General features: G+C 35.6%; 1 protein-coding gene across 7 annotated transcripts in view; it reads right to left on the minus strand.

Moving 5' to 3' along the window:
- The window catches only part of JMJD1C (jumonji domain containing 1C), a 322,989-nt gene that overhangs the window by 57,073 nt on the left and 243,811 nt on the right, over positions 1 to 22,105 (minus strand). For 4 of the 7 annotated variants that reach the window (XM_057530829.1, XM_057530830.1, XM_007170856.3 and 1 more), the window contains exon 3: positions 16,724 to 16,837. The exons of 1 other annotated variant lie outside the window; for it this stretch is intronic. Coding sequence is in view for 2 of the 6 variants with exons in the window: in XM_007170856.3 (XP_007170918.2) it covers positions 16,724 to 16,837 (114 nt within the window). In the remaining 4 variants the exon portion in view is untranslated. Of the gene's footprint in view, positions 1 to 16,723; positions 16,838 to 20,691; positions 21,268 to 22,105 lie in introns of those variants that run through there. 2 more of the 7 variants (XM_057530827.1, XM_057530828.1) reach the window with 2 other exon arrangements.

Here is a 22,105-nt window from a genome sequence, read left to right on the forward strand (position 1 = left end):
CAGAAATAAGAAAATTTATCAAAATCCTACTAATTCTGAAAATATTTCTAGAGTTCCTTCATTAAAGAACATATTAAACACAATTGTAGCTTTTTGTCAATACTCACAGGTATCATTATTGATTACTATGTTATGATATAGTCATAATTACTGATTGATATAAAGGATTATTGCCTCTACACCAAACCGCCCCAGAAAGACAAAATTTGAGTTGTAACTACCTTTTAGTTTCTTTTGTAACCTCGTGTGCTATCAAGCTCCCAATCTACCATCATCATACTTTTTAACATTCTGATTTTGACCTTTCATTTGCTATGGTAGAGGAAACCAGATTAGATAATTTGTTGGAATTATGTTTGAAACAGTCTGTAAGTGTGGGACTAAGAGCTGCTCCTTTGAGTTAAACATATTAGAAATATATTTCATTCAACAAGATTTTTGAATACCAAGTATAAAATTACTATGCTAGGAGACTGGCAATACATATAAGAGTTTCTGCCCTTGAGGATCTTATAGCCTGTAGGAACAGGGACTAATACACAAATCACTGCAATACAGATTAAACAGAGTTTTACATATAATACAGAGGTGAGAAAAAGAAGGTGGGGAAAGATAATCTAGTTAGGTATATCAGGAAAGGTATCACAGAAAAGGATATCTGAGTTGGGACTTGAGGAAATCATGGGTACCTAGATTCTTGAGTTGAAACTTCAAAAACTCAAAGGCACCTACCAGGCTATGGTAGAGCAGAAAAGAAGGGCTTTTAAGACAGGGTGAAATGCATGTGCAGACATAGACATAGATGGATGGAACAGTATGGCCTATGTGGAGAACTCTAAGTACAATGACATAGATTGAATGAGGACAAGGGAGTAGGTGAGCAGAAAGACCCTACTTAGAGAGCTCTCTAACAGTCTAGCCAAATGAGGATGGAAGCTTTACAATAGAGATGAGGAGGATGGGATGGACATATGCAACGTTAAGGTATTTTTGGAGGTCAGCAAGGGCAAGAGAGGAACCTAAAACACTCCCGGATGTTGATTTGAGTAACAAAACGGGGTAGATACAGTTACACCATTAGCCAGGATACAGAATGATTAGGAAGAAAGACAAGGTTTGAGTGCTGAAACTTTAACACAGTCGGCGGTAGAAAATATGGGTTTCACCTTCTCAATGACATCCACAGGGACCACAATACTCTAGCCTGCCTCTCCCTTCTCCATGCCTAATTGCTCTTACTCTGCTTTACTTTTCCTTTTGGCCTAGCAGTAATTAAACCATCTATCATACTGTACCACTTACTTATTACTATATTTATTATCTACTGTGCCTCTTCTAGAATTTAAGCTCCAAGGGGACACGAATTTTCGTCTAAACAATGCCAGGCACATAGAAGATGCTAAATAAAGATGTTAAATGAATGACAGTGTAGCAAGGAAGTCTGGACTAGAGTTACAGATTCAGAAGACAGGATTTTTAAATGATAGTGAAAGCAACTGGAAATATGACACTGCTTAGGATGAGTAGTGAAAAGAGAAGACGCCAAAAAGGAAGACTGTGGAAAACCACCCACCATTAAAACTGCAGAAACCTTTTCAGGGAAACCTGAAAAGAGATATCACAGAAGCAGTTAAGAATAAAAGAATATCCAAGACAGTGATCCTCAGTGTTAAATGCAATGGTCCAGTAGGATAGGAATGGGGACTGGAATAATATGTTTGATATTTAAGAGATTATTAGTGATCTTTTTTTTTTTTTTTAAATTTTATAGCTACTTTATTTATTTATTTATTTATTTTTGGCTGTGTTGGGTCTTCGGTTCGTGCGAGGGCTTTCTCTAGTTGCGGCAAGTGGGGGCCACTCTTCATCGCGGTGCGCGGGCCTTTCACTATCGCGGCCCCTCCCGTTGCGGGGCACAGGCGCCAGACGCGCAGGCTCAGTAGTTGTGGCTCACGGGCCCAGCTGCTCCGTGGCATGTGGGATCTTCCCAGACCAGGGCTCGAACCCGTGTCCCCTGCATTAGCAGGCAGATTCTCAACCACTGCACCACCAGGGAAGCCCAATATTAGTGATCTTAACAACACTAACATTAGTTTTGTGGAAGTGGAACTGAATTTTTAAATTTACTTTTGCTTGGGACTTCCCTGCCAGTCTAATGGTGAAGACTCCACGCTCCCAATGCAGGGGCCACGGGGGTTCGATCCCCCAGGGGGTGGGGAGGAGGGGGAGGGGGGAGAGAGAGAGAGAGAGAGAGAGAGAGAGAGAGAGAGGGAAAGAGGGAGAGGAATAAATAAATGAATAAATTAATTAATTAATTTACTTTTGCTTAATTTAAATTTAAATAGCCACATATGACTAGTAGCCACCAATAATGGGCAGCACATTTTCATGGGGTAAAAGTGGAGAAAATAAATAGGACTATTCCAAGATAAGAAATTAAAAGGTAGACGTGACAGAAAGACAAAGTCGTAAGAGAGTTAAGGTGGTGGTTAAGAACGACTGAAATAATGTATCACAGGAGAGATATCTTGGCTGGAAATAAAATGAGAGAAAACTAGGAGAATGTAGGAAATTCACCAATTATGTGACCACTGCCAATTTTGTGACCACTGGTGAGGTGGTAATGTCTGTGAATAACATCTATTTTGTGCTGAAGGTTTAAAAAACAATCACTTTGAATAGGCTTCTTGAAGCTACACGTATCATGAACTGAGATTTACCCAACCAGACCTATTTATTTTCTGAACTCCTATCATATTTATTCTATTTATCACAAAAATTTTATAGGGTACAAAGTTTTTTCCTACACATTATCTCATAGACAATGGCAACACTATCATGAAACAGGTATTACACAGCTAACTTTAAAGATGAAAAAATAAAAAATTGTTAAGTGCTTATATGCCTTGCTTAATATTTCAGACAGTAAGCAGCAGAGTTGGGATCTGAGTCCAAGTTGGCCTGTTCTACTACCAAATTCTGATATTTTAATAGATGTAAACTTTTGCCTCCCTTCAAAGAGCCAAAATTCCCTAAGAATATAAATTTTACATATGTGTCCTTACGTATATGACTAGATATCTTAAAACAGAATCTCAATAAATTTGGCAACTTATTCTTTAAACTGTTGTGTGCTGATTTTCATTCTTCTCTCTATATTTTTTCATTTGATTAATTTGTAAACTATTTTTGATTTTAATAATATTTGCACTAATCAGACACTGTTAAGTCCTTAGAGTTTGGGGCAAAAGGCAGAGCTACCAAGCTGTGCCATCATTCAAACTGAACTCATAAAAAATTTAAGTACAAAGGTGTATTTATACCTATAATGTGGAACAAGACAGAATGGGAAAGAGATACCCTGTAGTGATCAAGATCAATAAAAACTAATTAGTAGTTCAGCCTGCTCCTTTACAGTGCTGGTAGGGAACATCATTAATTAACTACACACCCTTGGCCAGAACAGGGCATCACAATACTTTGCAACATTAACAACATGCCAGTTAGATGCTTCCAACTGATACAAGTGTGCCTAACTGATATAACATAAATGCAATAAACTTTAAGAAAATTTCTCAACAATGGGCTTTGTTAGGCGTTGGAATGAATTGTTAATATATGATGGAACTTAATTCCTTGAAAATAGGAGTGAATGTGGGAGAAACAAGATAAAACCTCATCCTTCTGAGGTCCTTCAGATACTGCATTTTTGGAAGACCACATACTGTATAATGTCTTAAAGGCCTTTAAGCTTGAAGACTCTACATGAGGAGGTCTTATATATCCAGGCCTTACTCATCCACATTATACAGAATTTTCTATTTCCCCAAATGGCTACTCTATAAATGGCAGAAGGGAGAAGGGTTATTAATGGGAAACAATAACATGTCATTTCTATGTAGAGTACCTGACTTCCAGGCAAAGAACATCTAGAGAAGCACTGGATAAACATAATTTTTAAATGCCTTATTATTTTACATACTTATAGATTTGCAATATATAGGTATCTCTATATAAGTATAAATACAATGGAAAGATATTAACCATTTAAAATTAATAACCTTTATCAAATAACTAGGTCTAAAGATGTCCGAGAATGTGTGAGTGATACAAGAATTTGGTCTGGAATGAGACTGAATTGGTAGAGGATTATGATTAGCCAGGACAAAAACCTCACAGTATCAAGACTCAAGAGGAGGCAGAGCTTTGTAACACTGAGAAAGGAATGATGCTTCTTCACCTTTAGGGTGCTCAGAGAATCTGGCAGGCCACTGCTTGCTGACCACTTCTAAGTTGACTTGACAAGATTGCTTTGAAGGGTTCCACTTTTCTAGGTGTCTTAATTTATATTCCAATAGCTCTAAATAAAGTGGCGGAGGGCACTGGAACTGTGTGGAGATGTTTTTTCCCATTAACATAATAACTAGGAAGAGGTGCTAAAGGCATTTAACTGTTGGAAAGCCAGAAATGCCTACCATCCTACAATTCACTATAAAACAAAGAACCAAATATCAATAGTACCTGTGACCGTTAATTTTACTTATCAATTTGGGTAGACTATGGTGCCCAGTTGTTTGGTCAAACATCAGTCTAGATGTTGCTGTGAAGGTATTTTTCAATCAGAAGACTTTGAGTAAAGCAGATTACCCTCCACAGTGTGCCTGGGCTTCATTCTATCAGTTGAAGGCCTTAAGAAAAAAGAATGCGGTCCTCCAAAGAGGAGAGCATTCTGCCTTCAGAGTCAACATCAACTCCTGCCAGAATTTCCACTGTGGGTGTGTCCTATGTATTTCAGAATCCCTAGCCCCCACAAGTGCATGAGTCAATTCCTTAAAACTCCTCCCCCATCCCCTTTCTCTCTACACACATACTTGTATACACACACATACCCTATGGTTTTGTTTCCCTGGAGAATCCTAATACAGTACCCTATTGTGAAACATTATTAGCTTTCCTTATCTCTTTACCATCTTCTAAACCCTTGCCTTCTAAGAAAAAGTAAAACCAAAAAAAGAGAAACAGGCAAATTGCTGGTATTACTACATCAGTTGATTCCACAGTACAGAACACTATAAACATACCTCTACTTTAGAACTTTTAGCACGTTGCCATAATTATATTTAAATCTCTCCCCCTGGCCTGAAAGAGAACCAAGTATTTTATCTGTCTTTAAATCCCCAGTAGCTAGCAAAGTAACTGGCACAAATCAGTAAATGAATGACTGTATGTTACATTTCAACAATCACTGATCTTTTTCCCTTGCATCTTAAAAACATAGCTTCTCTAAAAGGCAGGTCTATGCCTAATAATTTAATGACAGGAATTATACTCCAAACACTGACAAGTGCTTCAGAAAATGTCAACAGTTAAGCAGAACAGTATACTTCAAAATGATTTATCTTTAGGGTTAACCATCATTTGGACAAATTATGCAGTTGTAGAAAAGTGGAAAAAACAGATACCTCAAGTAATCAAAATAGACATATACATAAATAAATAAATTTTAGAGTAAATGGTCAACTGATTTCCAACGAGGGTGACAAGACTATTCAATGAGGAAAGGACAAATGGGGCTGGGAAACTTGGATATCCACAAACAAAAGAATTAAATTGGATTTTTACCTTATACTATCTAAAACATTAATTTAAAATGGGTCAACGGGGCTTCCCTGGTGGCGCAGTGGTTGAGAGTCTGCCTGCCAATGCAGGGGACACGGGTTCAAGCCCTGGTCTGGGAAGATCCCATATGCCGCGGAGCAACTAGGCCCGTGAGCCACAACTACTGAGCCTGCGCGTCTGGAGCCTGTGCTCCGCAACGAGAGGGCGTGACAGTGAGAGGCCCGCCCACTGCGTTGAAGAGTGGCCCCCGCTTGCCACAACTAGAGAAAGCCCTCGCACAGAAACGAAGACCCAACACAGCCAAAAATAAATAAATAAGTAAATAAATAAATATTTTTTAAAAAGGGTCAATGACTTAAACGTAAGAATTAAAACTACAAAACTCTTAGGGGACATTTTTCATGATGTTGGAGTTGGTAATAATTTCTCAGATATGATACTAAAAGCATAGGCAATGAATAGCTACTATTAAGGAAATGAAAAATAACAAGTGTTCTCACAGATATAGAGAAATTGGAACCCTGTTGGTGGGGATGTAAAATGGTGCAGAGCCTGTGGAAAACTGTTTGGCTGTTCCTCAAAAAGTAAAACATGTATTTCCATACGCTCTAGCAATCCCATTCTTAGGTATATACCCATAAGAAGTGAAAGGTGGGACTCAAACATTTGTACACCATTGTTCACAGCAGCATTATTCACAACAGTTAAGAGTTGGAAATGACCCAAATGTCCATCAACATATGAATGGATAAACAAAATGTGGCAAATACATACAATGGAATATTATTCAGCCATAAAAAGGAATGAACTGCTGACACATGCTACACAGGTGAATCTTGAAGACATTCTATTAAGTGAAACAAGTCAGTCACAAAAAGGACAAATATTGTGGGATTCCATTTATATGAGGTATTTAGAATAGGCAAAGAAAGTATAGACCAAGAACAGAGAAGTTACCAGGGGCTGGGAAGAATAGGATACCGGGAAATGGGGTGTTATTGTTTAATGAATGAAGAGTTTCTATTTGGGATGATGAAAAAGTTCTGAAAATGGACAGTGGTGATGGCTGTACAACACTGTGAATGTACTTAATGCCACTGAATTGTACACTTAAATGGTTAAAATGGTTTTACTGTTACCTTCTTTTAAACAAATGCCCGTTATTCCTCTACTCCAAATGGACAATGAGGGTTGAAGTCAATCACGTGTTTGACTCAACTAAAAAAATGTTAAAATGTCTCTGACTAGTCACCATTCCACCTTCACAGGAAAGGTAGGTATGGTTAGCGTTTATGCAAGTGGACCATCCAACACCCATTCTGTTTATTCACTGCATCTCATGCACTTAACCAGTCCTGCTGTCTTAGTGGCTTAGCTAATTTATATTCATCCTGAGACAACTTAGGGGGTCACCTATTCTAAGGACAGGGGCATCCTCTATTTTTCCCACAACCAGGGTAGATTCCTTATACCTCTCTGGTGTCCACTACTTACTATCTTTTGCCTATATTTACATTTGTATTTTTCCATGTGCTTCCACCATTAGGTTATAAACTCTCTGAGGGCAGTGTATTTGTATGCTTGAATACAACACAGCAGGCCCTCAAACATGAATAAAGAGCCCCCAAACGTTATTTTATTGACTAAGGGCTAGTGCTGTTTTGCCTTTAGTCTGAAGCCTAGAAAGACTTGGATTTTAGAGACGGTCCTTTTAACAAGAGGCTAAAACGGCTTTGTTTTAAAGTATTGCTTTTCAATTTTAACTTTGAACAAATCTTTGAGCAAAACAGAGAAAACTAGGCAGCTGAGAAAAGTGGGAGAGGGCAAAACATCTTAATCTGTTTGGATTCTTGCCTAGGGAACAAGTGAGTCTGAAAATGATGCACAGATTTGGGGTACAGCTTGATGCCAGTATTTGAAAAGTCTAGGGAGATTGTGCAGGCAATAAAATTAAGGAAAAATTTAATCTTATATTTAGGAAAGATGTCAACCCTAAGAAAAATAACAAAGTGCCAAACAAAAGAATGATGTGCAAATAAGAGATGTTTCCTGTTTGACAGCTCACAAAGGCAGGGTGGCATAGTAGAAAAAACATCTTGGAATCTAAAGTTTTTGGTTCAAGTTCTGTTTAGGCTACCACTAGCTGTGTGAACCTAGATGCCAAATCACAACTTCCCTAAACCTCGCTTTCTTTGCCTGTAAAAATTGCTATCACATATTCTCTCCCTTCCTCATATTTCTTCCTTTTTCTCTTTTCAGCCTTTCATCCTCCTACACTCCCACCCCTAATTTACCAAGAAACACAAATATTAGACTTAAAAGGTCCTGCGAAGGAGGGGGAGCTGGTGGGCGCACTGACACAGACACACAAAAGTCACATGGAAACTAGTATTATGAGAAGCAAAACCTATGATTAAGCAGAAGAAACCTGTCTGCAGAAAGAAGACTGAGGAACGGGGGGAGAAGAAATATGTAACTTGAGTTCCTGACCTTCTAGTTCCTAATTCCATTCCAAGTAAGGTTCAGCTGTACTTTTCTGCAGTGGATGTCCATGACATTTCCTGTTGTATCTTTTTAATAGGCCCACCACCCCCTTTTAAAAATTAAATCTAGTTTAAATGGGTTTCCATTTCTGCCACCTAGTCATTGTAAGTTAGACTTCTCAAAGACTTGTGTGAATTAAATAAATTCATATATGTACCCTGAAAGCATTATATGTAATTAAGATAATAATATAATCTGTTTTCCTCATAAGGTAAACATAAGAATTAACTAAAATAATGCACATGGAAATATTTTGGAAAATGTTGAACCTTATAAATGTAAAATATTAACAGCACACTGAGAAATAAAATTTTGATTTTGGGGTTTTTAAATAAAATGGCCGTGCTTTAGTAAGAATTCCCGGTTGGGCAAAAGGAATAAGTAAATAGTATCAAGCTATTTTGATTGGCAGAAAGAAATTGGCAGAAATCTTTCTCAATGATAACTAAGTGATGGCTTAGAATCTTTGGAATCTGATGTCTATAAGCATAATTTCACATACTTTAAATTCATAACAGCAGCCACAAAAAATTAAAAAGAGACTGGCAGATTTTTCAGCATATGATCATAGCAGATTTGTGACCAGGAGAGAACTATCGCAGACTGTGACTTATAAATGTTTTTAATCTGAATATTGCAGAACAGCTCATACGTGGGCCAAATTTCAGTCAAAATAACATGTTCCTGAACTTCATGAATATATTTTCAACACACCAAGTTTTGCAACCAATTTTTACAAATGAAGAACTCCCTTTTTAATAGCAGCAGACAATACACATCGGCATACCTGATTTGTGGGACCTTAAGCACGTTTCACAACTTTTTTTGAAATTATGGCAATAAAGAATCATGCAGGCAGGTGGGAGATAAAAGTATTTAAACAGAATGCAGAGCAAAATTACTGAATATTAAAACATGATGTACCAATTTAAAATTTTTAAAAAGCCTACTTAAATAAGGAAGTAACAACGATTCTGTTTTAGCTTCTGGTTCTGCTTTTCTTGTAGTCCATTCTACTTTCTAGGCTTCAGCTTGGCTCCACTACTGCAAGCTGTCACTTTTGACTAGAAATGGAATAAAGCCAAGTACTACACAATAGCAGCTTCCTGCTCTGGCCTCATCTCCTAGACCACCCCCCAGGCCAATGCCTGCCCACAGATGCTGATCCTACCAAGCCAATATTCCACCAGCAATCAGTTCACAGCTATGGCTATGATCCTGTATTTTTTATACTCTTGGCACAGTGTATATCCTACAATCTCACAGTTCTCATTTTTACTGACATTATGGCAACAAGGCACCTCTAATTTCAATCAAATGTTAATATGAAGGCAAAGTGAAATGCACACAAAAACTCATGGACTAACTGAGAACGTGCTCAACTCTGTCAAAATATAATTCAGAAACAGATACAGAAAAATATAGAATAGAAAGAAAGCTCTCAGTAGGTACTACTAATCCAAACAATCCTGTTATTCCAGTTTTGCATAATTTCGATTTGCATCTGGCACTGCCTAGCTTAATAGTTCTCTCTTTTGAGATAAACCTAGATTTAGGTTGAATGTCTTTTATCCCTGAGGCTAAAATCATTAGCCAGGGACTAACCTGATTAGGTTAATGTTCGTCAGAAATATTTGCTTTCCCACATTGAGCAAGTTCACAGAATTATGGCTTTAAATGTTGGAAAGGAACTTCAAAGGTCATTTAGACCAACTCTTATTCAACGCTTAGAGGACTTCCAAACTGCAGTACTACATCCTCATGGCCTCCCTCCAGAGCCAAACAAAGAAAAACAATTCTGTAATTTGCTGCATATCACTTATACTTTTTGAGATAAAAATAACTATCAGCAGCAAGTAGAGCTTATGACTTTCCCCGTGGGAAAAAAGGTAAGGATGTGTTGTGGAGAGTAATCCCACAATAGGGTTCTGCATCTTTTCTAATATCATTTTCTTAAAACAGGAGTTTAAGAAGTCACTGAGGCATCTTATCTAAATATACTTTTTAAAAAGGGGGAGAGGGAAGAAGAAATATTACTACAGAGACATGTTCTGTTACACAGTGACCATGGCTTGTACCAACACCGAAAAAGTTTATCTAGCACCAGCTGTAGAAGGAATGGTGAGAGTTCCAGAGAAGACAAATAAAACAGATTGTTAAAAGAGGCGCAGATGGTGGCAGAGAAATGCCCAATGGTTGCACATGGTAAGAAGAGAAAGGAGTTTCAAATATCTGCCACAAAGGTTTAAGACACCATCTATAAAAAGGGAGATTTAGAGCATGTCTAAATAGCAGTGACCTTCTATTGAGCAGTTTCTATGTAGTAATAAGCTCTTAAATGTGTCATTCACTTAATCTAACTCTGAGATGGATCATATATTTATCTTATAGATGAGGAAACCAATTATTGAGCATGCTTTAGACTTTCCCAATGTCACATCGCTAGCAAACGGCAAAGCTAGGATTTGAAACCATATCTGCATGAATTAACTTCAAAATTCATAGCCAGGCTGATTCTCTAAGACAAAAGATGCCATCAATTAGCTCCTTCTGATATAGTATAACAACCAGATGTCACTGTTATGTAGAAAATTTTGTTTTTGTTATTCTCTTGCTTCAAAGCTTCCAATGATTCACAGGGCCTACAAGATAAAAGTCACTTAGTAACTGTACTTAGCAATCCTTTTCCTCTTTTATCTGACCCCACAATACTTATTTCTCTGGTATGATGTCTATATTCAAAACCAAACCGTCTTCTCTAGCTAGTCTGATATTCTACTAACCCCTAAATCTACTTCATCATTGATCACGAAATCCTTTCTGCTAAATGTCTGCCTCACTCTCCCTATCTTTCACTTCCATCTCCATTCAAAAGAATCCCATTCAAGTTTTACCCTCTTCATGATACTTCTTTATACCATTTCAATCTCTGCTGGCTTCTTTCTTTTGTATTACTGAAGTCTTTACTATGCATTTTTGGCTCCTTAAATCAAATCTATTTCAAGGAAATTTTTAAAAATCTAAGTTGTTATCATGGATTATAAACTCTTTGGAAACTAATAAGGACTATGACTTATACTTTTATTTTTTTAATTTATTTTTTTGGCCACACAGTGTGGCCTGTGGGATCTTAGTTCCCCCACCAGGGATTGAGCCTGTGCCCGCTGCAGTGGAAGCACGGAGTCTTAACCACTGGACCACCAAGGAAGTCCTTTTATCAACTTTTGAAAACCATCAAGCACCTAAGCAGGATGCTATGAATAGGGAAACCACATAATTTAAATAACTGCTAAATGAATGAAGTCAGTTGGGATGTTTCTAACACCAGACATTAAAAAATTTCAAGGGTAAGTCAAAGGGAAGTAGAGTCTGAGCATAAAACTGCCATTTAAACACTCCTTTCTGGGAAAAAAAAAATCAAGTGAGTTAACAGTAAGTGGAACTTCTGTTCTGAGCCCGTCTCTCCCCACCTCAACTCAGGAGCAGATGCTCTCATTCTCGAGGGTGGGGTGTGAGCACACTCCACTCCCATATCCTAATAGGAGGTGTACTTCCGTTATTTCTTATAAATACCTATCTCTCAATACCAAGTTCAGTTATCATTACAAAACAACAAACAAAAAAACCCACCAATTTCTACCATAAAAATAAAACAACAGTTTTCTAGGCAGTTTCTGAAAGTCAATTTATTTTTTTCTTCTAGTAAAATTAATGAGGGAGCAGTAATTTGACACCAGAAAGAACAAATCTGAGAGTAATTCTGGGATAGAAACATTTACCTAACTACATAAATCCTGTGCCAGGTCAAATTCTCATTTCCTCTGCAGGAACCTTAGTTTAAAAATGCTCTAAAGTGATATATCTATACTACAAATTGAAACGAGAGTAAAGAAAAGGGCGAAAACGTTGTCTTTTCTCTACCCACCAAAGCAATACTAACAATGAAGTTCTGTTTACTTCCTCTCTAAACTATTAGCAATATCATCATAGTTCTCTGGGGAATAAATCTGCTTATAAGCCAAATTACTACCAACAAGATTTCCAAACTTTTCAGTGGCTCACTTATGTCAAATACTTCACTCAACAAAATATAACATTTAGCAGGTAACAACCAAACAACTAGTTGATTGTTCATCTAGGCTGACTGGAGGCTAAATTTCACCTCACTCAAACTCATCTCATCCTGATAGTGAAGCAATTCCAAATAACAAAAATTTAGAAGGAAAAAAAATACATGTCTCTGCTACATGCCACTCCTTAAACTATTTTTAGTAAACCAGATGTGTTGAGCAACAACTAACTTAGGGATATTCTCAAACTGCAGACAATAAATTTATATAATCAATGATGGAATGTGGTTCAAAATAGACTCCAATTGAAAAAACAACTTTCTCACTGAAGGAGCACAGAGCAACGATAAACAGATCTGACACAGTTCAGACACTTTCATTAAATAATATAAGACTCTTCTCTGTTCAAGTCCTTAATCAATCTTTAGTCTAGGAAATAAGAAAATACTCAGGTTTGTTCCACGCATACCCTTCAACCAGCAATTCACAGCACAACAGTACTATATCAAGGACTTAGTAAAGTAGTTCAATGTCTGTATTTTGCAATGATAGAAACTGAAGTATTAGTAGTCTTATCTCTGAACTTTTAGCACATTATAATGACCAAGAACTTCAAATAGGATCATTCCTTCAGGTCTAGGATGATTCTACCTTATTCTAGGGAAAACACCTCTTTAGTATTGCATTGGCCAAAAAGTTCGTTTGGGTTTTCCGTAAGAAAACAGAAAAACCCGAACTTTTTGGCCAACCCAATACAGTGAATTTTAATATACAATAAGATAGACATTGGGTATAATTTTAAGCCAGCACATTCTGCTTCAAACCTTTAATGGTTTTCAACTAGTGCCCTTTGTATTATTCCTTTATTACATTTAAAAGCAAAAAGGATTGTGATCCCTAGAAAACAGTGGACTAACATGCCAGACCAACCCAGATTAATTGATTATGAGTCATGTACGATTTTCAGGTAAGAAATAATCTCTTCTATATCCTCTATGAGGCAACCAACCTGAAAACTGCAGGTGTGTGCATGGCCAGAAGCCAAAATCCAGGACAAGATGATTTCAAAATCATGCTGAAAGTTCAATGTTCATACTTCATTATCAAACTTTTTTACATGAACTTGATCAAAACTTCAAATTTTAGTGGAAAGTTTTTTAAAACTTCTGTACTCATCCTCCAAAGTAAAGCAACCATACCACAGAAATCATAGTAATTAAAAAAAAAAAAACCCAAAAACTATAAAAAGCATCTTTAAGAACAAATAATTTGTTTTTTCCTCCTCCTTCCCAGCCAGCTGAGAGACATAGTAGAATCTGAAGAGCTCCCTCCTACTTCCTCTCTTTTTCCCTTCCCCCTTTACTTCAAAGAAAGTTAATTGCAGCCAGGCATGATCAGGAAATCTGAAAGGAGGAAGCAGAAACTCATTTGTGTGCAAAAGGAAGGAAAAAACAGAATTAACAATACCATGGTATGCTGCATCAGCAATGTATTAATATGCATTCATTATATTGTCTATAAAATGTTGATTTGATTTCTCTCCTCATTCAACTTGCTTTCCAAAATATTGAAAACTATAATCTATGATGGTTGCACCCTGATCCACCAACCACACGTAACTTAAAAAAATGACCAAATTGCGACTTCCTTTGGTGGTCCAGCAATTAAGACTCCATGCTCCCAATGCAGGGGGTCTGGGTTCGATCCCTGGTCAGGGAACCAGATCCCGCATGCCACAACTAAAAGATCCCGCGAGCCGCGACTTAAGACCCAGTGCAGATAGATAGATAGATAAATAAATAAATATTTTAAAAAAAGAACAAATCAACTAACTTAATACATGCCATCTGATACTCAATACACTGAAGTGATTCAGAAAGATAAGTGCAAACCAGTGACCTAAAAGTGAAAGGATCTGTATTAATTCTGAGTCATCTGTTTCCTAACCATTACCTTACAATATATGCTATTGTAATACATTTAAAAATAGGGCTGTACCACTATAAAGGTAACTAAAGGGAGCATACTACTACAGAATAAAATGCTGAGCACTCAAGGAGAAAGACGGTGAATGGGAATTCCCACTATAAAACTATTTAAACAGATTCACAGTGAAGCATCACTTGTGGGAATTTTTCAAACAAAACTTAGGTGTACTCTATACAGAAAGGCCATTTCCAAAGAAGACTTTTTTCCCCGTCCCACATAAGAAGTCTACAAAGGACAATTAACACCCAGATTCAGAAGAAACTGCCTCATGAAATTTAAAGAAATGAGAAAAAACAGGGAGACCATTTAAAAAACTTGTTCAATTTTCCCCAAACGCCCTTCGACTTACATATGGTTACCCTAAGGTTAAGATTTATCAAGGCCCTATTTACAAAATCTATGCCAGGAACAGCTGCCATGTTTAACATGCCAAGGAATTTAATGTACTGTTTGGACAACTGGTTAGAGAAAAGCATTGTGGGATAAAGCCACTCTAATTACATGAACTCTAAAAGTATTTCCTTTATGTAGAGTATGTCTATATTTTATAAATTCATTTAAATAAATAACTTTGAAAACCTAGACTAAGCCATCTTCAGTCTCTGGAGTAAATTTTCATTCAAAATATTACAGTAGCTGTCTATAATGTACATACTGGAGAAACTTTTTATATTTTTAACCTGGTTTTAAAAACATTAAATATAAAAATTAAAATACATACAAAAAAGCTTTATTGTATACCATTTATTATTTGTAAAACTCTTAAGAAACACTAAAATTAAGGTATGCTGCATCCTAAACCAAGTGCTGTTAGTGTAATTCCTTCTGATCTCTTAGAACTGAGAATTCACATTATTTGTGAAGCACAAATGGTTAAAATGTCAAGTGAATCACATCACCTTTGGATGATCGTATTCTTCTAGGCCAGAGGTCAACTTACCTATACTAGCAGGGAAAATATAAATAGCTAACAAAGACAATCATACAAATCACCAAGTCAAATAAGACTTTAGCTCTTAAGCCTTTATTTCTAATTCTTTCAATCACTATAATTTTAATAAACATGTTGTATAGTTTTAGGCCACCTGGCAAGAGTTTATTTTTAAAAGTAATTTCTACATAATGATTTCAGTTCTCTAAATCAAATCCAAGCTTCTACAGTGCTAATCAGCAGCCACAGAATTAAAATACTGAGGTGGAAGGTTCCTTTGATTTTTACCTATACTCACCTAGTCTAATTCCCACTAAAAGACTGTTAGAAATGAGACAAATAAGGCTATAGCAAGCTAAATGGCATTTACACTAAAACCAATACAAAATAAAACCCGAGGGAAATGCTCTAACACCTCCAATATTAAACTGGAACTGCTATGAATTTTTAGCTGTAATCAAAGAGCAAAAGCTAACAGTACAAAAATGAGGCCATTTAATGAACTATGAAAAATAATGTGAAAAGACAAAAACACCCATGTAGACTTCAAAGTAAGAAATAACATTTAATCGGAGAACTATCATCTACTTTTGGTAGATCTAATAAAAGCGGCACATCACTACTAATTCCCTTAAGTATTATAACTTCACACACAACAAACCACTGCTCATTAACTCAAGCTCTTGTTCTTTCCATGGAAACAATGCCTCTATATTTTACTTTTGAAAAACAGTAACTATTCTGAAATGAAACAGGAGTGTTGACTTTCAGCTCCATTAAAAAAAAGAAAGTCAAACTAGTTCACTCATACTTTCTTTCAATGAACTTTTTATATTATCTTAAACATTTAAGTAAAAAAAACCTATAAAATATACTGATTTAATTCAACCTAAAATCCAAATATACAAAGAAAACAAACTTCTGTGCATTTTTACTTCAACCTTAAAAAATTAACTCACAGAACTTAACTAGAGATTTTAAAAAACATTTAGCTTACTACTTTTGATATGAGTTTCTTTACATGATTTAAATCTAAAAACCTACTAGAGAACGTTTTTTCCAATTAAGTGTATTTGTATTTAAATTGCAACAACTGGGAATTAAAATTTAGAAACTGAACAATTCAATTAATGACAACCTAAAGGAAAATTCCCACTTAAAAAGAAAATGAACTACTATTCTGCTAAACTGATATGAATGTATATAGTAAACACTAATCTCATTTAATTACATTAATTGACTCAATTCTTAACCTTTAGAGCTGGAGACAAAGATAATTTATACTATCTAACCAGTTATTTTCTAACAATGAACATTATTTAGAATGGCAGGGGCTTTTATTTTGCTCACTTGTGCATGCGACAGGACACTGGCTGGCTCACAGTAAGTTCTTGGTATATATTTGTTGACTGGATAAATGAATCATTTATCCTATAATCAAAATTTATCAGATGCACTGGGTTTCTTATACACCTTGATGTTAGCTAGAATTGAATATTCTAAAGAATATCTGAATATCAGTGAAGTTTAGTGAATAGTTAATTTTTAAAAGCAACCTAAAATTTCTTACCTGGTAGGGCTGAAAGGCACTATCTTCAGTTAAAAAATCCAGTTGTTTATCTACAAGGAATTCTACTGCAGTGATTGAACTGGGTATACTTTTTTCAACCAGGGGTTTGAAAGTCTGGTAAGAGAAAAAAAAAAAAATTCTAATGGTTATTTTCTGGATTTTATCCTCAAAATGTGAAGGGGTATATATAAATACAATGTATTAAAGTCATCATCATAATGGTTTTAGGATACCAATTGATATCGGTTTTCATATTATAACCTAAAGTGATGCTTTTATCCATACGATAGAGTACTTTCTATTTATTTAAAAGAAATGAAGATTTCAAGAAATGATATGAAAAAATTCCAGTATAAGTCCCAGTTTATTTTAAAAGAGGGATATAATCAAATATATATGTGTATAAAAATTTCTAATATAAAAAAAGAGAAATTGCTTCTGAAAAGTAAACTGGGTAGGAGAGCATATTACCCCAACTCTTTAAAATATTTTAAGTATTATTCTTTATAAAACAGAGTAGTTACGATTTACATGTGTAATTTTTTTCCTAGCTCATTCACATCAAGAAGGATTTTAAATGATCAGGATGCATCTGGTCTTTTAACTCCACCCCGTGTACTACTCACCCCCGCCCCTGCCCCAAGCACAAATAAAAATCCAGCTGCTTCACTAAGAGCAGCATGGGGGAAGGGTGTAGGAAAAGAAGAGGGAGGTAAGAAGTATTACACAAAACCGACCTTTCAGTAAAGTCTCTCCAGATTTCCACTATTAAAAAACAAAACAAAACAAAACACGGGCGGGGGCGGGGGGGGGAGCAAATCCATGGTCATTTGATTGTTTTAAAGGAGACTCAACTTTTACATAAAGAAATTTACTCATATCTTGGGGTGGGGGTGGGAGTGAGCGAGGCAGGAGAGGAAGAGGAAGGAAGGAAATAAAGGTACTATATATGCATTTTTCTTATGACTATCACAATCACTTTTGAATAGAAGCAGTCTGAATAAAAGCCAAGTACATTATATCCATGATACTGCTTTAAAACTTAAAAAATGAAAACAATATTCCACAATCTTAAAAACATATAGTGGCTTTACTATAAAAGAATCTAAGTTTGGAAAATGAAATAAACAAGGAACTAAGTTGCTAAACTACCTATATCACATGGGGAAATCTTTCTTGCTACAGGCAACTTCTGCGACCATTTGGATGTAAACCAAAGCTTTCGGCACAGACAGTAAAAATCCCCAGGAGATCCAAAGCCACTGTATTTCCCCCTTCTCTTATTTATGTCTTAAAGAAATCTAACATCTTACTAATCACAACTAATAAACACTCTGGGGAAAAACTTTTCAAGATTTTTAATTCAGAATGGCTCTTAAGCAGTTAATTTCTCTATTTAAGAAATTGTTTTTAAAGCTTTCAATTCGATTCATTGAGTCTGTGTTTTGAAAAAGCTAAAAACACAGAGGATAAATATTTTAAACATGCCTTATTTCTACACTATCCACACCATGAACTAATAAATGATATCTTCTTTCACAAATTAACATGAAAAAAATTCTCTTACACCTCCACTTATTTTCAGTATTTATGATTAGAAAACCTAATCACAGTAATATCCTCCCTCCCATGTCCTAGGGCTAACCTTTTAAGTACTACATATGTATCAAAAGTATTTTTATTTGGGTGAGAAATTACATTTTCAAAACAGACATTCCCCCATTATTTAGCTATCTCCTGCTACTGTTGCCATCTAACATTTTCCATTTACCATAACTAAATTCCTTAGTGTAGTATGTAACATTTTCATATTATATCTTTGTTTAGTTTTTAGTAAACTAGAAAACACTGGCACCTTCTCAGGAGAACTTTTAATCCTTGAACTTTATCAAATGCTCTACTTCTTTTTAAACAGTACCAAGTCAGATCAACTTGGGAAGGTTAACAAAAAGGTCTACAAAAGGTATTATCTAAGTGGCTAAAGATACAATTCAATTAAGTAGGATCTGGAAAAAAAGTAAACTTCTCCAGTCTTGAGTGCCTCTTTCTTAAGCAAATAATACAGGTGGTTTGCATTTCCTATGAGAACTAGTCATTTTATAATATGAAAAACATTCTTGTGAAGAGAACCTCTCAGAACTCAGCTTTTTAAGGTAGGTCAGAGTTCTAAGGGTAAATTTCAACAGGCCAATTTATCATAATTTAAATTACTGAGTTAGAAAAAACAAAGGTTTAGTTTCTAGGCTAAAATAAAGAATTTCTCATTTTAGGATATCTAATTGAAAGCCACTGGTAGAATTTAGCTATCAGAAATGTTAAAAGACTGGTTTATAATGGTCTATTTCTGATACATGAATACTTACAATACCCATGTACAAATGGAAGTCAAAAGTATACCATGCTTCTTAAATATTAACAAACAGGGCCACGACTTGCAAATTTTAAAATGTGCAATTACTTTTAAACTACAAATATGTTCCCACAAGTGCTGATAAATACTTTTATAGTACTTGTTAAAGAAATGTTTTAATATGTATTAAACAAGCAACCCTAAAAATATGCGACTGTTCGTACTTTATGGAAAAATTGAAGACAAACAACATGTAAAACTAAGAGTTAAAATACATCCTGATTCCCTAAAGTGGCAAGTCAATGATGTAATAACCATTAACTTTTGTATCCAAGTCAAACACATCCATTTCAAAGACATATTATTAGCTTAAAAATAAAAAATATTTAAATAAAAGCGAATGGATCCTACAGATTTTTATGTAGTAAGTATTTCATGGGTCTAGGTGCACTGGAATGTAAAGAAACTAGAACTCATGCATAGCTAAGTAATTCAAGACTCTAAAGATATACCATTCTATGAGGAACTTCCACAGCCTAAGGGGAAGCAAGGAGCTACCATCTGATGAAAGTCACAGTAGAATATGGCCCTAATCATAAAAAGACTATTATTCTAATGCTGAAAAAAGCCTTTGAAAATCCAAATTAAAATTACCAATTAAACAAAACACTTTTTCAATTTTATTAATGGATTGGGAGTTCTTTTAAGGTCCTTTGTCTTTGTTAACTGTACTTTAAAAATAGTATAAAGCCAAAATAAATACTTAGTTGAGAGCCTGCATTTCTAGTAGGGCCTACCACGCTATAGGAAGAATGCTTAGAACAACTGTATCCTGTTTGGGGCTCCATGCTGCACCACATTCCATTCACATGAGGAAGAGGCGAACAGATGAGCCCTCCTCGAAAAAATATTTTTAAAATAAATCAGCTACAGTTCTCAAACATAACTCAGCTGCTCAAACAAACCATGTTAAAGCTCATCATTTAACATTTAATTGGAAATTCATGGAGTTTATGTCTACAGTCTGAGTTTCTAACAATCTCCAGTTAACATTTAACAATTCCTTTTCCAAGTGAAAAAAATCAGGCTCATTAACTACAAAAATCTGATATAAATCTCCCTAAAGGAATACTAAAGCAGAAAACAATCTAGGATACATTTCAGAAGTCAAGGTTTAGTCTTAAAAAAAAAAAAAAAAAAAGACTGGAGTGACTCTAAAGAACAAAGTCCAAATTCCCACCCAAGCAGGTCTATTGAAAAACACGATACTGTTAGAAAACAAGTTGGGGGTGGGGACAAGAATACACCACAGAAGAAAACCCTCACAAAACAAACACCCCTACTTCCCTTAACACATTATATTCTAAAACCCTAATCTAAAACATTTCTGCTATAATACTTTAAACAACTGAGCTCTTTTTTTTTTCTCTTTACAGTGTTATGAAATTACTACACACACAATAAATCTCTTCCTAAACAAATGAAATCGTTAAAAATTCTTAAAACTAAGAACGCTAAGGCTGGATCTATAAAAGACAGTGACCTTAATTCCTAAGGCTGAGAAGCAAAACCAAATGTAAATTAAGACAAAAGAAAAAGAAAGCAGAAAAATACAAACCGTACTTTGTTCTTGAGAATTTTAAAGTATCTTTAAATCTCATATATCCACGACAAGGCTTTAAAGGTCAAGAAGTATTGCTGACATTTCCATTTTGTTCTTGAGCAGTATTTTTTTTAAATCTAGCCTAAATACTTCTTAAGTCTTAAAAAAATCACAGGCAAATGTCTCTCAAACCAAGCATTTCTAAGCTTACTTGCAGCGTCGTCATTGTATAGTAAGAAAAGCCAAGACCACAGAACGAAGCAGAGGCTGTAACCTAACAAGTCTCCGACGAGCAAATGACGATTTTCTGTCTGCTCTGGCTCGGTCCTGGCAGTGATGAGGATTACAACTCGCTCTTTGTCATCAGCACTGTGGTGTTAACGACTAAGAAATCCTGCAGCTGAAGCACTACTGCATCCTCCGATCTGGGTCAGGATAATTTCTCCCGAGGTCGCTTACATAACCAGTAAGATACTCCAAATAGAGAGAACAGCCATCCATCAGCTAGAGAAAGCCTTTTCCCACTGTACTCTGTCTGCGTGGAAACACACTGCAGTAGCTTCCAACAGTGCAGACACCCAAATGAGAACGACTACTTGGCTTAGGGCACACTGAGAGAAGGGAAGAGGCGGTGCTCTGTAAACTGTAACTAATCCTCCGTCACAGGTGCTGATGGAGTCACTTCCAGCACGAGTCACATTACTGGTGATTACTCATTTGGCTGCGCCATAGAGACTGGCTCATAATTTTAACAACAGACAAAGACAGACTAGTGGCGAGACTGAGAGCTCAAGTTTACTGTCTCCTTCATAAAGCAAATGCAAATACAAAGTTTTTGCTTTCCAGATTTACCAAGGGGAGAAAGTGCAGAAAACAAGTAATGTGTAAATATCTCTCAAGCTGGAAAAAATAAAGCATAACTTTAAACCATCAAAAATACTTTCAATTGTGTTTTCAAGTAAAGAATTTATTTTTAGTTTAATCATTTCTCCTTAGAAATATACTGATATTTTTAAAAACGCAGGGAAAAAAACAGTTTAACATTTCTGGAGTAATAATCTAAGTTAAATCAAGTGACATAACCAACAATCTCACTGACACTCTACTCAAAGGAAAAACAAACCGGTAATATTTATTTTGGCAAATTAAAAAATATTCCTGAAACATTTTCATTGTTTATAAAAATAATTTAAATAGTTTACAGTTATAAAAACCTATAATGGCCATACATGGCTACTGAGCACCTGACATATGATTAGTCTGAATTGAGATGTGTGCTGTATGTATAATAAACACACTGAATACGAAGAATGTCAGATATCTGCAAGTGCAAGAAAACATTCATCTTTTTTTTTTTTGAGGTAATTAATACGACTTTATTCGGAAAGCTGGCAGACCAAGAAGGTGGCAGACTAGTGTCTCTGAAACA

This window comes from Balaenoptera acutorostrata, chromosome 16, assembly GCF_949987535.1.
Source record: "Balaenoptera acutorostrata chromosome 16, mBalAcu1.1, whole genome shotgun sequence".
Lineage (NCBI taxonomy): Eukaryota > Metazoa > Chordata > Mammalia > Artiodactyla > Balaenopteridae > Balaenoptera > Balaenoptera acutorostrata.